Source organism: Budorcas taxicolor, chromosome 4, assembly GCF_023091745.1.
Source record: "Budorcas taxicolor isolate Tak-1 chromosome 4, Takin1.1, whole genome shotgun sequence".
NCBI classification, from domain to species: domain Eukaryota; kingdom Metazoa; phylum Chordata; class Mammalia; order Artiodactyla; family Bovidae; genus Budorcas; species Budorcas taxicolor.
This window is the reverse complement of record NC_068913.1, coordinates 45,794,887-45,811,800: the sequence shown is the minus strand read 5'-3', so window position 1 is coordinate 45,811,800 and position 16,914 is coordinate 45,794,887. Positions and strand designations below refer to the sequence as shown.

General features: G+C 38.9%; 1 protein-coding gene across 1 annotated transcript in view; it reads right to left on the bottom strand.

Moving 5' to 3' along the window:
- GSAP (gamma-secretase activating protein) overlaps nt 1-16,914 on the bottom strand; it is an 86,521-nt gene that overhangs the window by 41,937 nt on the left and 27,670 nt on the right. The window contains exons 11-14 of the mRNA XM_052638842.1: nt 15,878-15,921; nt 14,607-14,692; nt 3,991-4,068; nt 2,507-2,584 (exon numbers count right to left, since the gene is read on the bottom strand). Coding sequence (XP_052494802.1) covers nt 2,507-2,584; nt 3,991-4,068; nt 14,607-14,692; nt 15,878-15,921 — 286 coding nt within the window. The remainder of the gene's footprint in view (nt 1-2,506; nt 2,585-3,990; nt 4,069-14,606; nt 14,693-15,877; nt 15,922-16,914) is intronic.

The window sequence follows — 16,914 nt, the reverse complement described above, 5'->3', positions numbered from 1 at the left end:
TGCCAACAAAGATCCGTCTAGTTAAGGCTATGGTTTTTCCAGTGGTCATGTATGGATGTGAGAGTTGGATTATAAAGAAAGCTGAGCACCAAAGAATTGATGCTTTTGAACTGTGGTGTTGGAGAAGACTCTTGAGAGTCCCTTGGACTGCAAGGAGATCCAACCAGTCCATTCTAAAGGAAATCAGTCCTGAATATTCACTGGAAAGACTGATGTTGAAGCTGAAACTCCAATACTTTAAGTGGCCACCTGATGCAAACAACTGACTCATTTGAAAAGACCCTGATGCTGGGAAAGATTGAAGGCAGGAGGAGATGGGGACAACAGAGGATGAGATGGTTGGATGGCATCACTGACTCAATGGACATGAGTTTGAGTAAACTCTGGGAGTTGGTGATGGACAGGGAGGCCTGGTGTGCTGCAGTCCATGGGGTTGCAGAGGTGGACATGACTGAGCGACTGAACTGAACTGAACTGAAAGTAGGGATAATATCACCAAGAAGAATTGCTGTAAAGATGAAGCGAACTTAAGCAAAACACTTAGAATATAGTATTAATTGAAAAAAGACAGTTTTTAAATGTATAAATATATCTCTCTTATATAGAGGTGGTTTGGGGTTCATGAAAAACTTCCCTCAAAACTCTATTCTTTAATGTTTAAAGCAATATAAGCCCCTTCTAACAGGGCGGCACTTCAGGGACATTACGTGCAATAAATTGCAAAAAGACCTCACTCAAAAAGCAATACTGTTGCCATAAAAGTCACCTCTAGAATAGTTTTAATCTTGGGTGCAAACTTGTGCCTATGTAACAAAATCTGTTTCAAGAAAGAAAGACAACTTATGTAAGATAGCCTATTTTTACAAAGCTCTACTATTTTTGCACTCTCCACACTCTAAAGATCATAGATTAGATCATGGCTGCCCTTATCAAGAGTCATTCCTAGGCGTTAAAAAAAAAAAAAGGAATCATACATTTGACCTTGCAAAATGGGAAGTTTCTTTAATGGAAAGTTTCCCACATCACTCTAGAAATGGAATACTGATATAGCTTTGCTGATAAGAATCAAGTCTCAGACCCAGGAAATCTTCATTTATCTCTCTTACCACAGGATGTAGTAGAATCAGGCCTCTCAAAAACAATTTCCCACAGGTTCAGAGCTCATATTAAAAACTGCCACATATTGGCCCACTTAGCATAGGATATCTCCCCTCATCAACAGTATCATTCAAATTAAAAACCTTTTTTTTGCAACAGTGTGGATGGACCTAGAGAGTATTATGTTTAATGAAATAAGTCAGATAGAGAACTAAGAAATATTCTGTATCACTTATATGAAGAATCTAAAAAAATAAAACAATTATCTATAACAAAACAAAGCGGACTTATAGAGAACAGATTAGTGGTTACCATGAGGAGAGAGAATAAGGGCAAAATAAGGGTAGGAGATTAAGAGGTACAAAGTATGTACAAAATAAATAAGCTACAAAGATATATTTTACAGACAAGGAAACATAGCCATTATTTTGTAATAACTTTAAGTGGAGTATAATCTATAAAAATAATGAATCACTGTTGTGCACGTGAAATTAATATAATATTGTGAGTTAATTACACTTCAATTTAGAAGACTAAAAACAAATTATAAACTTTCTTATCATTTTGGTTCTTTCTTTGCCCAGTTTCTTTACAAGCTTTTGCCATGATAGTAGGCAAACTGGGAAACAGGGATAAAGAAAATATTAAAGAACCCATCTGCTCCAAACCTGAAGTTTTTTCTTTTAAAAATACTGTGCCATGTCCCATATGCAGGCAAGCAATAGTTCTGTTTAGTCTTGTACTAACCAACCAGTTTGTGCCCACTTATCCCAACTGTCATGGAAAAGCAGCTTTTCACTGGGAGCCACAATAATTTCCTTCTTTATTGGCTTCATTATAGACTCACTTAATAAGTTTTTTTTTCACTTAATGTATTTAAGTCTAATACTCAAGTTCCCTTTACCTATTTACTCAGTGAAAAACAACTCACTCAAGCTGATCTATCTATAAATGATTTATGGGACTCAGAAGCTTTTAGCAATTAGTAACAGGGAACAGATGATTGCTCAAGGGTTTTTGTCTCTAAAATCAAGGGACAACATGATGTATTATTTTTCATAGGCTTTTAAGAAACATCTCATTCACTGTCATCATTTTTAAATGAACAAATGATCTTTTAGGATTGCTACTAAAAACACAGGAACACTGACATCCTAGGTTCTAAGAAGGGAGATATCTAAGAAGGGATTCCCCCTGCACCGGGCCACCTTTCAAAAAGCTCATTTTGGTGGTGGTGGGGGTGTATCCAGAGAAAACCTTCCCCTATCTGGCTTCAAAAAGGTCAGTCATAGTCATCACAACCTGAGTCCCAAAAGGCATGAGAAAATGGGGTGCAAAGAAAAAACAAGGGCTAACATGTACCAGAAGGAAAGGTCAGAGCAGAGAGACATATACGCTGCTCACTCACCAAGGTTGAGAAAAGTAATGCCCTTTGTCACACGTGAGTCAACACTCCCAAGAGTAGTAGTGAAGGTTTTGCTGTGCCCTGTGGAGAGAACACCAAGCCAGAGAAAGGATGTTAAGAAACAAAGAGCTGCAATTCCACCCAAGGCAGTGACTACACATCATACTCTCCACACTGAGTAACTGTGAAACTGACAAAGCAAGTGTCTTCAGAGTCCTAGAGCTCATGGTTCCCCCATCATTCTCCAGAAGCCAGCACTGAAGATGGATCACCTGAGTGCAGTCACAAGCCAGTAGCTTACACATAATCTTAGAGCTTAAAGGGTGGGTTGTGCTGGGATAGAAGGATCTGAGGAACTTTACTTAAGAATCCACGGGATGGAGAAGACCAGGTGGCTCTTCGGCCCTCATGCCTCAAGGCTCACTGCCACACTCTTGCTGACATTAAGGCCCATGAAGGCTTCTCTGAATCACTGAGAAAGCCCACTGTGAGTCAGAGAGGGTGTTTATCTAGTATACTCAGGGTAGTACTGGGCTTCACTTTCCATTCTTCTAACTCTTAATCATGGTTATTGGCTCTTAGTACAACTTTCAGAAAAGTTCAATTTACTGGCTTTAATTATTAACCATTTGAAAAAGTATGAAAACATTCCACAAATATCAAACTTGTATTATTAAAGCATGCATATAGGTCTTCTGAATTTTCTTCTGTTTTCTTCATTATTAAGTTATTAAACATTTTTTACTTAGATCTCTAACTTCTGAATATAACATTAGGCAGAATAAAATCTCGTGTGACCTGGCATAGTTTTTTCAGAAAATCCTAATTTTAAATAATTTTTAAGTCTACCCACAGTATTATTATATAACTACTAATTTTAAGCATCTAGACAAGCAGAATAAATACTCTTTAGCATGGTTCAGGCTAAAACTATTAAAAGTCAATTTTAAAACGATTAAAAGGCACTCTGATGTCAACTACAGAACTAGAAAAGACTGGACACTTTACTCCTGTCCTCCAGGCTGACTATTGACATATCCATTTCTTGGGCCACAGATGTATGAAATGAAATAAATGTATCTTAGGTCTAAGAGCTGTTAAAGTCTAAGATGGTAGAAGCTTTTTTAACTGAAATCTTATGTACCTTTGTAAGCTAAATATATAGGGACCTTTCAATTAGTAATAATATAAAAATCAAAAACACACTATCAGCAAATACATCCTTTTGCATTGGTCTATAGGCCTGGTAAGAAGATATAGGTCAGGAAAAAATATATATTATACAATACTATTTTAAAAATAATATAAAAATAATTAGCTAACAACACTCATCATTCATAAATTTCTTTAGGAAATATGTATTATATAGGTACACAGATATATGATGTACTGATCAAATTTGTTATAAGGTAATAAAACTTTAAAATCTATACACTTTGCTATTTGGAAAAAATGATTATGTTAAAAAAAGAATAAATGAAAAGTACCTTTATGAAAGTAAAACACTGAATATGTGATTTGTTCCCAAGAGTCAAAGTTCGGGCAGTAACATACACACAAACTTCCTAGAAGGAAGAAAGTATTTAGTAAAGCTTAGAATCACAGACAAACAAAGTTTCCTAAGCTACTTATCCTTACTGCCATTCTTTTAGATGTTCTGCCTCAATTTACCTCACAGATTATTCCCAAATTCTAGAAATTAACTATTAACAAGTTGCTAAGAAATTTCGATTCAACAATTACTCAGCACACACTGTATGCAACATATTGTGGTAGACTGTGGAAGATTAGGAAAGTGAAGACAGACGTCCATATACGGAATCACGGGAGTCCCGAGAAGTTTACAGAGCTTCATGAGATTCTCCTTATATACATAGCCTCCCCTGCGCTCTTTTCCAGTTTGTTCTCCAGCCATTCCTAATAGCTATGGACCCCAGTTAATCAAAAATATGTCTCCTTTTTACAGAAAGTCTCCAGTCTTATTATTTATTTACAATGGAAGGCAAACTGAGGCAATGAGAGGAAGTGGTGTGTGAGCCTGTTCCCACCCATATTAGAGTCACTGAGGTCCATGGCCCAAGGTCAAAGGAGAGCTCCTGGGATAGACTGGTTTTTCCAGATGAGCCCTGACCGCCCTCAATTAGCCCACCACTTCAGAACAGCCTCAGCCTGCCCACCCGCTTCAATGTGTAAAACTGTCCATCACGTCCAGCAGCTGCTGCCACCTGTACATCTGGGTAAATTCATCAATGACTTACAAATGAGGGCCTTATGCTTAGATGGATACTTCTATTCTAATGCTAGCATTTATGTGATCACCTGAAATAGGAGATTTCTAGGGTGGAAAGGAACTTGACAAACCTGGTTCTAGTCCCAGAATGAATATTAACTAGCTATGTGAACTCTATCATTATTCTACTTCAGTGAATCATTTCCTCTACCATACTCCACTAGAGTTCCTTTGTTAAAAATCATGGTAGGGAAAAAAGGTCCATTTTCCCTAAGAAGGCTATTTCAGGACATATTTAAGCACTCTGTTATAATATTTATCAGTTTTGACTCTTTTAATGATTTTTAAGATGGCAATATACTGTTAGAAATTCATTTTATTGCAATATTTTCAACATGAAATGACAAAAAAGAATAACTTTATCAGATTATAAAAGGTAATGATTCTGTTAGATTTTAAATTACCATTATGCTTAATGACCACACAATAATACCTTTATTTAAATCTACAGCAGACTCACTAAGAATAAAATAATGCTACACTAAAGCATAAACAAAAATAGTAATTAAAAGAGTTACCAAAGTCCCATGTACCACTTTGAATACTTTCATATAGTAAACATTCTATATGTTTACTATAGAATGTAAACCTACTGGTTTATCCTGTTCTTTTATATTCTATGATCACAAAGACAAAGATATTTTTAGCAGATAGAGTTAAAACTTCAGCCTCTCTCTGATAATAAAGAAATAAGAATTAAAATAGGGTACCACATTTTTCTTCCTTGGAAGAAAAGTTATGACCAACCTAGATAGCATATTGAAAAGCAGAGACATTACTTTGCCAACAAAGGTCCGTCTAGTCAAGGCTATGGTTTTTCCAGTAGTCATGTATAGATGTGAGAGTTGGACTGTGAAGAAAGCTGAGCGCCGAAGAATTGAACCTTTTGAACTGTGGTGTTGGAGAAGACTCTTGAGAGTCCCTTGGACTGCAAGAAGATCCAACCAGTCCATTCTGAAGATCAGCCCTGGGATTTCTTCAGAAGGAATGATGCTAAAGCTGAAACTCCAGTACTTTGGCCACATCATGTGAAGAGTTGACTCATTGGAAAAGACTCTGATGCTGGGAGGGATTAGGGGCAGGAGGAAAAGGGGACGACAGAGGATGAGATGGCTGGATGGCATCACCGACTCGATGGACATGAGTCTGAGTGAACTCCGGGAGTTGGTGATGGACGGGGAGGCCTGGTGTGCTGCGATTCATGGGGTTGCAAAGAGTCGGACATGACTGAGCAACTGAATTGAACTGAACCACATTTTTCCTTTAAAATTAACAGTTTTAAAAATTATAATCAATTCTGCCAGTGGAGGAACAATCTCAAATAATAGTAATGAAAAGGTGAACTAGTACAATCTCTCAGAAAAACAGTTTTGCAGAGAATTAAATATATTCACACCTATTGACCCAGCAATTGTTCTTTTAGGAATCTGTCCCGAGGAACGAGCATGAAATGTAAACAATATAAGGAAGATTATAATCTCCATTCTAGAAAAAAATCTCTGCACACTATTCTTTAGGGAATCGAGGTTATTGCTTTCCTTGTTTTAGAGAAAGTTAACATGAGATGTAGAATAAACTTACATTAAAACATACACTGAGAGCCATATTCAGATTTCATAGCAAGTATCTCCAAACAGGTTGTAGCTTAGTCACCCTTCTCAATCCCAAAAGGGGAAAAAAGACACAGCAAGGGGAAATGGACTGTGCACAGGCTCTGCAAACCTGTCCCGCTCCTAGAATTTTCTCTGATAGTGTCAATGTTCTAAATCTGGTTCTAAATCTGGTAATCATGAGCCACAGGTGACTACTGAGCATTTAAAAGACAGCTACTGTGACTGACAAACTCCATTTAAATTTTATTTAATTTTAACAACTTAAATAGCCGCACATGGCTAGTGGCTACCATGCTGGACCACACAACTCTGGAGCACTGGTTCTCGCCTCTGAAAGCACATTAAAGCTTCCTGAGCTCACAGATACCTAGGCTCCATTTGAGACCACTAAATCAGAATCTCTGGGGCTGATACTCAGGCATCAGTATTTTTTAAATTTGCCTGAATCATATTAATTGAAATCTCTAAGCCTCAGTTTCCTCATCTGTAAATAAGGAAAACATAGCACCTCCTTCATATGGTGAGTGTTAAATAAGATAATATGTATAAAGCTCTGGCAGAAAAGTTATATGTAGTCATAAAGGTTAGCTGCTATTATTATTATTTCAGAATAATTATGCTTATGAGTTGGGGGAAGTCAGAGTTTGGGAAAAAGAAAAAAAAGCATGCTCTTAATGGTGTATCCAGCAATGTTTAATGAATATTCATCAATGATGAAGATAATATCTCAAAGTTGGCTAGCCTGGGGGAAACCATTTGGACAATGAAAGCTATTATGGACAAAGTTTTCCAAGGGAAATTATCTCATTGTAAAAAGCTCTATAAAATGCTAAACAGAGGCCTAATTCTGGGAACTTGTGAAGGGCAACTCTTACAATTAAATGTGCAGGACGGAGAAGTTGCACTTTTCACCCCTCACCACCTCCCAGTAGGTGGTGCACAAGAAAGAATTACAGCCACCACGGACTCAGAACACACAGAGCATTCTAAGTACCACTTCAGGGTTAACTCTCAACATAAAGAGTGCAGTCTTTCCTTCAATGCTTAAGAAAGTCCCTGATTCGGGCTTCCCGGGTAGCTCAGCTGGTAAAGAATCCACCTGCAGTACAGGAAATGCTAGTGCGATTCCTGGGTTGGGAAGACTCCTGGAGAAGGGATAGGCTACCCACTCCAGTATTCTTGGGCTTCCCTGGCATCTCATCTGGTAAAGAATCCATCCATAATGCAGGAGATCTGGGTTTGATCCCAGTCAGCGATCAATGCAAAGAAATGGAGGAAAACAACAGAATGGGAAAGACTAGAGATGTCTTCAAGAAAATTAGAGATACCAAGGGAACATTTTATGCAAAGATGGGCTCGATAAAGGACAAAAATGGTATGGACCTAACAGAAGAAGAAGATATTAAGAAGAGGTGGCAAGAATACACAGAAGAACTGTACAAAAAAGATCTTCACAACCAAGATAATCACGATGGTGTGATCACTCACACTCACCTAGAGCCAGATATCCTGGAATGTGAAGTCAAGTGGGCCTTAGAAAGCATCACCATGAACAAAGCTAGTGGAGGTGATGAAATTCCAGTTGAGCTATTTCAAATCTTGAAAGATGATGCTGTGAAAGTGCTGCACTCAAAATGCCAGCAAATTCGGAAAACTCAGCAGTGGCCACAGGACTGGAAAAGGTCAGTTTTCATTCCAATCCCAAAGAAAGGCAATGCCAAAGAATGCTCAAACTATCGCACAGTTGCAGTCATCTCACACACTAGTAAAGAAATGCTCAAAATTCTCCAAGACAGGCTTCAGCAATACGTGAACCATGAACTCCCTGATGTTCAAGCTGGTTTTAGAAAAGGCAGAGGAGCCAGAGATCAAATTGCCAACATCTGCTGGATCATCGAAAAAGCAAAAGAGTTCCAGAAAAACATCTATTTCTGCCTTATTGACTATGCCAAAGCCTTTGACTGTGTGGATCACAACAAACTGGAAAATTCTGAAAGAGATGGGAATACCAGACCACCTGACCTGCCTCTTGAGAAACCTGTATGCAGGTCAGGAGCAACAGTTAGAACTGGACATGGAACAACAGACTGGTTCCAAATAGGAAAAGGAGTATGTCAAGGCTGTATATTGTCACCCTGCTTATTTAACTTATATGCAGAGAACATCATGAGAAATGCTGGGCTGGATGAAGCACAAGCTGGAATCAAGACTGCTGGGAGAAATATCAATCACCTCAGATATGCAGATGACACCACCCTTATGGCAGAAAGTAAAGAACTAAAGAGCCTTTGATGAAACTGAAAGAGGAGAGTGAAAAAGTTGGCTTAAAGCTAAACATTCAGAAAACTAGGATCATGGCATCCAGTCCCATCACTTCATGGCAAATAGATGGGGAAACAGTGGAAACAGTGGCTGACTTTTTTGGGGGGGCTCCAAAATCACTGTAGATGGTGATTGCAGCCATGAAATTAAAAGATGCTTCCTCCTTGGAAGGAAAGTTATGACCAACCTAGACAGCATATTAAAAAGCAGAGACATTACTTTGTCAACAAAGGTCCATCTAGTCAAGGCTATGGTTTTTCCAGTAGTCATGTATGGATGTGAGAGTTGGACTATAAAGAAAGCTGAGCACAGAATTGATGCTTTTGAACTATGGTGTTGGAGAAGACTCTTGAGAGTCCCTTGGACTGCAAGGAGATCCAACCAGTCCATCCTAAAGGGATCAGTCCTGGGTGTTCATTGAAAGGACAGATGCTGAAGCTGAAACTCCAATACTTTGGCCACCTGATGTGAAGAGCTGACTCATTTGAAAAGACCCTGATGCTGGGAAAGATTGAAGGCAGGAGAAGGGGACGACAGAGGATGAGATGGTTGGATGGCATCACCAAGTCTATGGACATGGGTTTGGGTGGACTCTGGGATTTGGTGATGGATAGGGAGGCCTGGCGTGCTGTGGTTCATGGGATCACAAAGAGTCTGACTCGACTGAGCAACTGAACTGACTGACCCACTCCAGTATTCTGGCCTGGAGAATTCCATGGAAGGTATAGTCCATGGGCTTGCAAAGAGTCGGACACAACTGAGCAACTCAGATAGGGTGTGCAATCTTTCCTTCAATGCTTTAGAAAGTCCCTGATTCATCCTCCTATTGTTAAAAATGTATTAGAAAAAACTACAGAAACTCATAATCCTAATATATCAGTGGTCTGACATTAACAGAGCACTTTTGCTCACCACTAACTCTTATGATCAGCCTCATCATCAAGATTTTAACCTTTAAATCTCTGAAAGGTAGCAAATTTCATTTCTTAGGGCAGGAAAATTCAGGGCAAAGATGCTTTCAAGAATGTAAGAAATGGTGAAAGGACAAAGTAGCTCTCAACAACTAATATGGAACAACTAAAAAACAAATGTTATTACAGCATCAGCATGAATGTAGTAGTTGAAATAAGTAGAGTTTGTAAAAGGTCCTGAGTCTATTGGCAGTTCTTTCATGAACCATGTTTTCTGTTCTCCACACCAGTGGAAAACTAAGCTCCTTATTATAGAGGGAGCCATATAGGGATTAGACTATTTGCAACTTTCTCCATTTGCTGAAGTAGGTATTTGCTTTAATCACAAATTTTCAAAAGCTGTTTTTGAAAAGTAATTTGGGAAATACATGAATTGGCAACTTATGAGTTGAAAATAAAAAGGGTGCTTCTCTTGGTTTATTTCACCTTAAATCTGAAAGCACCCCATTTGAAACAGGCTTATTTTTTTATTTCAAAGCTGACTGTGAAAAGCAAGGCTCCTAGACATCACTGAGAAAGGAAAAACAGGCTCTTTCACATCTTTTGCCAAATTAACCTAACATTTCTTAAGATATGTCATAGACAGCCTATTTATAAACTACTAATATATGTGAGAAATTCATATGGGAATAAAATAAAATGGAATAAAATTCACAGAATAATAGCCTAAAATGATTGTTTATATTCAACAGATTTAAAGTAAGTAGCAGGGAAGAACCAACCCTGGGGACACCACATGAGCTCTGGATCCCATTACATCCCACCTTCTAAGCAAATTCACTCTACTAGTTACTCCTCTCTGCTGTAGATTGTCATCTTTTCTTCTCCACTAAATATCCTATAAGCGTTCAAACATACTACAGTCTCTACTGTCTCAAAACATAATACCCCCACAATGCCACTTCCCCCATCCAGCTGCTGCCTCTCTTATGCAAGCACATGTTGCTATAATTTTTCAATTCTCACATGAGATTTCACCCAGCACAATCAAGATTTTACCTCAATCACCCAGCACAAACTACACACAGTAACTTCCACACAGCCATACCCAATGGGCTCCATTTCTAACCACCTACTAAAAGTCGCTCTTTTTTATGAAACCCCCTTGGCTCTTGGCTGCTATAACATCTCACTTGGTTTCCCTCTTCTCTCCCCATACTCCTTCTTTTTTCTTCGGATGTTCCACATAACCTTTGCATATTTATGTCCAGATCTAATTCCTAAACCTCCTCCCTTTTTTTGACCCTTTACTTGTGTGAGATGAGTGCAATGGTACAATAGTTCGAGCATTGTTTGTCATTGTCTTTCTTTGGAATTAGAAAGAAAACTGACCTTTTCCAGTCCTGTGGCCACTGATGAGTTGTCCAAATTTGCTGGCATATTGAGTGCCCCACTTTCACAGCATTATCTTTTAGGATTTGAAATAGCTCAACTGGAATTCCATCACCTCCTCTAGCTTTGTTCGTAGTGATGCTTCCTAAGGCCCGCATGACTTCACATTCCAGGATATCTGGTTCTAGGTGAGTGATCACACCATCGTGATTATTAGGGTCGTGAAGATCTTTCTTGCACAGTTCTTCTGTGTATTCTTGCCACCTCTTCTTAATATCTTCTTCTTCTGTTAGGTCCATGCCATTTCTGTCCTTTATTGTGCCCACCTTTGCATGAAATGTTCCCTTGGTATCTCTAATTTTCTTGAATAGATCTCTAGTCTTTCCCATTCTGTTGTTTTCCTCTATTTCTTTGCATTGATCACTGAGGAAGGCTTTCTTATCTCTCCTTGCTATTCTTTGGAAATCTGCATTCAAATGGGTATATCTTTCCTTTTCTCCTTTGCCTTTTGCTTCTCTTCTTTTCACAGCTATTTGTAAGATCTCCTCAGAGAACCACTTGGCCTTTTTGCATTTCGTTTTCTTGAGGATGGTCTTGATCCCTGCCTCCTGTACAATGTCATGAACCTCCATCCATAGTTCTTCAGGCACTCTATCAGATCTAATCCCTTGAATCTATTTGTCACTCCCACTGTATAATCATAGGGATTTGATTTAGGTCATATCTGAATGGTCTAGTGGTTTTCGCTACTTTCTTCAATTTAAGTCTGAATTTGGCAATAAGGAGTTCATGATCTGAGTCACAGTCAGCTCCCAGTCTTGTTTTTGCTCTACGGCTGCAAAGAATATAATCAATCTGATTTCAATATTAACCATCTGGTGATGTCCATGTGTAGAGTCTTCTCTTATGTCTTCTCTTGGGCTTCCCTGATAGCTCAGTTGGTAAAGAATCTGCCCACAATGCAGGAGACCTGGGTTCGATCCCTGGATTGGGAAGATACCCTGGAGAAGGGAAAGGCTATCCACTCCAGTATTCTGGCCTGGAGAATTCCATGGACTCACAAGAGACTGACCCAGACTTGCCCGTGAGTATCCAGGAGTCTCTGGCAGAGGTGTGGGTCAGCTGCAGCCTGCTGCAGGGCTGGGGGCACTGAGTGCAGCAGTGCATGCGTGGGACCTTTTGAAGGAGGTCGCCATTATCTTTGTTACATCCACCATAGTTGGGCCTCAGGCCAAATAACAGAGAGGAAACACAGCCCCGCCCATCAACAGAAAATTGGATTAAAGATTTACTGAGTATGGCTCTGCCCATCAGATCAAGACCCAGTTTCCACCTCAGTCAGTCTCTCCCATCAGGAACCTTACATAAGCCTCTTATCCTTCTCCATCAGAGGGCAGACAGACTGAAAACCACAATCACAGAAAACTAACCAATCTGATCACATGGACCACAGCCTTGTCTAAGTCAAAGAAACTATGAGCTACCCAAGAGCTACCTAAGATGGAGGGGTCATGGTGGTGAGTTCTGATAAAACGTGGTCCACTGGAGAAGGGAATGGCAAACCACTTCAATATTCTTGCCTTGAGAACCCCATGGACAGTATAAAAAGGCAAAAAGATAGGACACTGAAAGATGAACTCCTCAGGTCAGTAGGTGCCCAATATGCTACTGGAGATCAGTGAAGAAATAACTCCAGAAGGAAGGAGAGACAGAGCCAAAGCAAAAACAACACCCAGTTGTGGATGTGCCTGGTGATGTAAGTAAAGTCCGAAGCTGTAAAGAGCAATATTGCATAGGAACCTGGAATGTTAGGTCCATGAATCAAGGCAAATTGGAAGTGGTCAAACAGGAGATGGCAAGAGTGAACATCGACATTTTAGGAATCAGTGAACTAAAATGGACTGGAATGGGTGAATTTAACTCAGATGACCATTATATCTACTACTGTGGGTAAGAATCCCTCAGAAGAAATTGAGTGGCCATCACAGTCAACAAAAGAGTCGGAAATGCAGTACTTGGATGCAATCTCAAAAATGACAGAATGATCTCTGCCATTTCCAAGGCAAACCATTCAATATCACAGTAATCCAAGTCTATTCCCCAACCAGTAATGCTGAAGAAACTGAAGCTGAATGGTTCTGTGAAGACCTACAAGACCTTCTAGAACTAACACCCAAGAAAAATGTCCTTTTCATTATAGGAGACTGGAATGCAAAAGTAGGAAGTCAAGATATACCTGGAATAACAGGCAAATTTGGCCTTGGAGTACAGAATGAAGCAGGGCAAAGGCTAATGGAGCTTTGCCAAGAGAATGCGCTGGTCATAGCAAACATCCTCTTCCAACAACACAAGAGAAGCCACCCTCATCTCTTGCTAAAATCCTCCCATGGTCTGTGAGGCCCTACATGACCTGGCCCCTGCCTACCTCTTCAGATCTCTCTACCAATACTTTCCCTATTGCTCACTCTACTTCAACTAGTCACCCTATTCTTAGCTCACATACATCCTCAAGTATCAAGGGAAATATTATTTCCTGCCCTAAGTTCTCTGAGACCAGTTTATAGAGGGACTTGTGGGCTTGAAGCAGACCCAAAATGGAGAGAAAACTACGGACTGCATTTTGAAAGAGTGAGGTGGAAAAGGAAGCAATTTTCAGGACTAAGAATGCACTGGCTGAAGTAGAACATACTTGTACATACTTGAACATACTATAACAGTATCTTCTATTAAACCTCCACTATATGCTCTCATGGCTTCCTATAATTCTCATTCATAAAATGTACCATGATTGTATTCAAATACTCTGTGTGCACTTACTTAACGTCCAACATCCGTACTAAGTAGTAACTTTCTATTAATTCTCCGTAAATGACAGATCAATGAATACCACGTAATATAGCTTTAAATGAATGTAATTTCAGTCCAAGCACTACTTAACTCTCATAGTAACTGTCCACTCAAGTTGGACTATTAAATATGGCTATTAGATTTAGCTATTAGAGTTGATTACTCAGATGATTATTAAAGTTAATGAGCAGTTTTTCATGAGATTCATTGACTGTAATCATACTCCTCTCCTCTCATTTTCAGGCATTATTTTCCCCCCTCCCTATTTTTTCTATCTATAATAAACACGTCTTAAGAGATGGAATACTGTACACTCATAACTTGTATGTGAAGATTTGATTGTCAGCTCAGTAGGTCATAGCATGGCTCTGAAAGTAGCGAATCACATGGGTTTAGAACTTCAGCATCAGTAAGCCAGACACAAAAAGCATCCCTCTCATTGTATATCATTTCTCTACAATGAAGCAGGTGAGAAAATGTAGCTTGATTAAATATGAACCCATCCCCTCTACTAGAGAAATAATACAAAGAAAAACTTTTAGAACAATAGCTGGACTGTGGTTTCTTTTATACAGACAGCAAATGTATAAAATTACAGTGGAGAAGTTAATTTGGTATGTTAATATCCACATGATCACTTATGTTCAGGATCCATATAACTGAACAATGGCTAAATATATGGAACTCAAGTAAAATTAAATAAACTGACAAATACAACCCGCTTCTACCTGTATGGTTGGTAAAAACACATAAGGTCAGGTGTTCAGATAATTCCTCTTGGTCTTGAAGATCACTATATCCAAAGTTGACAAGTCTAAGAACATAAAGGATAAGAATTTACAAATAAGTTCCCTCATAAAAGATGTGAGTAACAACTATAATGTATCCACATGTCTCTGAGAAATTTAAGTAGATAATATGTCCTTTGGTTAAAATAAATAAGTAAAGCAATAACTTGTCAATCCTTGGTCCAGGGAGATCGCATACGCTGCAGACAGCAACTAAGTCCACGTGCCACAAATACTGAGCTTGTGGTCTAGAGCCCAGCAACCGCGGCTACTGAGCCCTCGGGCCACAGCTGCTGAAGCCTTCGTGCCCCAGAGTCTGCGCTCCGCAGGAGAAGCCACCATGAGAAGCTACTGGAGAGCAGTCCCCTCTTGCCACAGCTAGAGAAATGCCCACACAGCAATGAAGACCCAACACAGCCAAAAATAAACAAATAAAATTATTTTTTAAAAACAGTAATTTTTAAAAATAGATGGTACATAAATGGCAATAGGGAGAAGGATGCACAATATTTCAACTTTTGTCTAATTTTAAAATAATGTTGATGCTACATTTCAAAATAAACAGAACTGAATGTTCATACATGATAAAAAATAAGGCCAGTGAATTGTAGCATTTTGCAATTATCATTAATTCAGGAAGACTTTCATTTCTTCTGTGCACTTATGGCTTTGAGTCTATTTTTTCAAAAGTATCTCCTGTTTTTACTAAATGTAAAATAGTCTGGGGTGGGAATCTTGCCTTTTGTATAAAAATGAAAACAGGCGGGGCAGGGTGGGGGTGGGGAGAAGCAATAGACTCAGCTGAGCTATAAGTGGATTGACCTGAGACATCCTGTTTGATGGCAACAAGAAAAAGGTTCTGATGCTTCATTCTAAACATAGAGCTCTCTGACTCTGACTCTGAATCTTTTTATTGAATTACAGAGCACTTCCACATATCAAAAAAAAAAAAAAAATGAAGATGCCCTATAGAAATAAATGGCTAAGAAAATCAATATGATTGCCTTTACATGGAAAAACCCTGTATTCATACTTGATAACATTGTTTATATTCCCTATAGAAAACAGAAACAGAAAAGATGGCAAACACTCCCTCACATAAACAGAACATCAAATTATCCTTTTAGCAGAATATCACAGATTATGTTTAAACATAATCATTCTGTCCAGAAGTGTCTATAAAAAATAATAATAATTTAGGAGTAACCTACTTGAATCCTGAGTCACTTAATGATATATCCAAGGGTGCTTCAAACTGTCAAAAAATCAGGTGATAACAAAGCAAAAGATGACATTAGTTAAGTGATGATAGTTCTGGAAACCAGAGCAAACCTGACGACACTATGCTTACACAATGATGAAGAGCTCCTTTAACTAGCATTATCTTCAGAGGTTATTTCACACATCTACATAGAGAAAGTCCACTGGGAATATTCTGGAGTCTACATAAATCACAAGCTTGATGTATATTCATCAATCATAAATATACATCAAGATTTTGCTTAAGATTTGACTACCGTAGACGGGTTATGTAATAAGTCGATTGGAAGGAGTAGGCTTTTATAGGACACAGATGATTGTGTAGGGAATGGTATCTTTAGAAAGAGAATGAGTGTGAGTCCAAAAAAGGGGGGGGCAGGAGGAGTAAATGAAATTCTTATAATGGTATGATGTCAATCTGCATTAGACAGCAATATTAATCCTAGCCAGGAAGAATAATGTTCTGTCCATCACAGATAAAGATACTTATGACTCCTCACTACAATGATACTTCTCACTACACTCCAAATACTTTTCCAGGAGTGATTCTAGATTTTTACTAATTAAACTATATCCTCTCATCGACTTTAGACTCAATCCACCATCCTCACACATCCTTTTGGATCAAATGACGTGTAATCACGTACTACTGACCACACCTACCACATACTGCTGCTGCTGCTGCTGCTAAGTCACTTCCGTTGTGTCCGACTCTGTGCGATCCCACAGACGGCAGCCCACCAGGCTCTCCCATCCCTGGGATTCTCCAGGCAAGAACACTGGAGTCGGTTGCCACATACTACCTCCTACTAAATTCTACCTCCTATAAACCCTCACTCTTAACCATGTTTCTTTATTGTGAAGCATTCAGTTAGTAGAAATTCCCTGTGTGTGCTTTTCTTATCACCTATGTTAATTGCATTTACTATAAAGCTGAAGCTTTGAGCTGACAGGAACTATTTTACTTGCTCATACAAGCTATTCATAC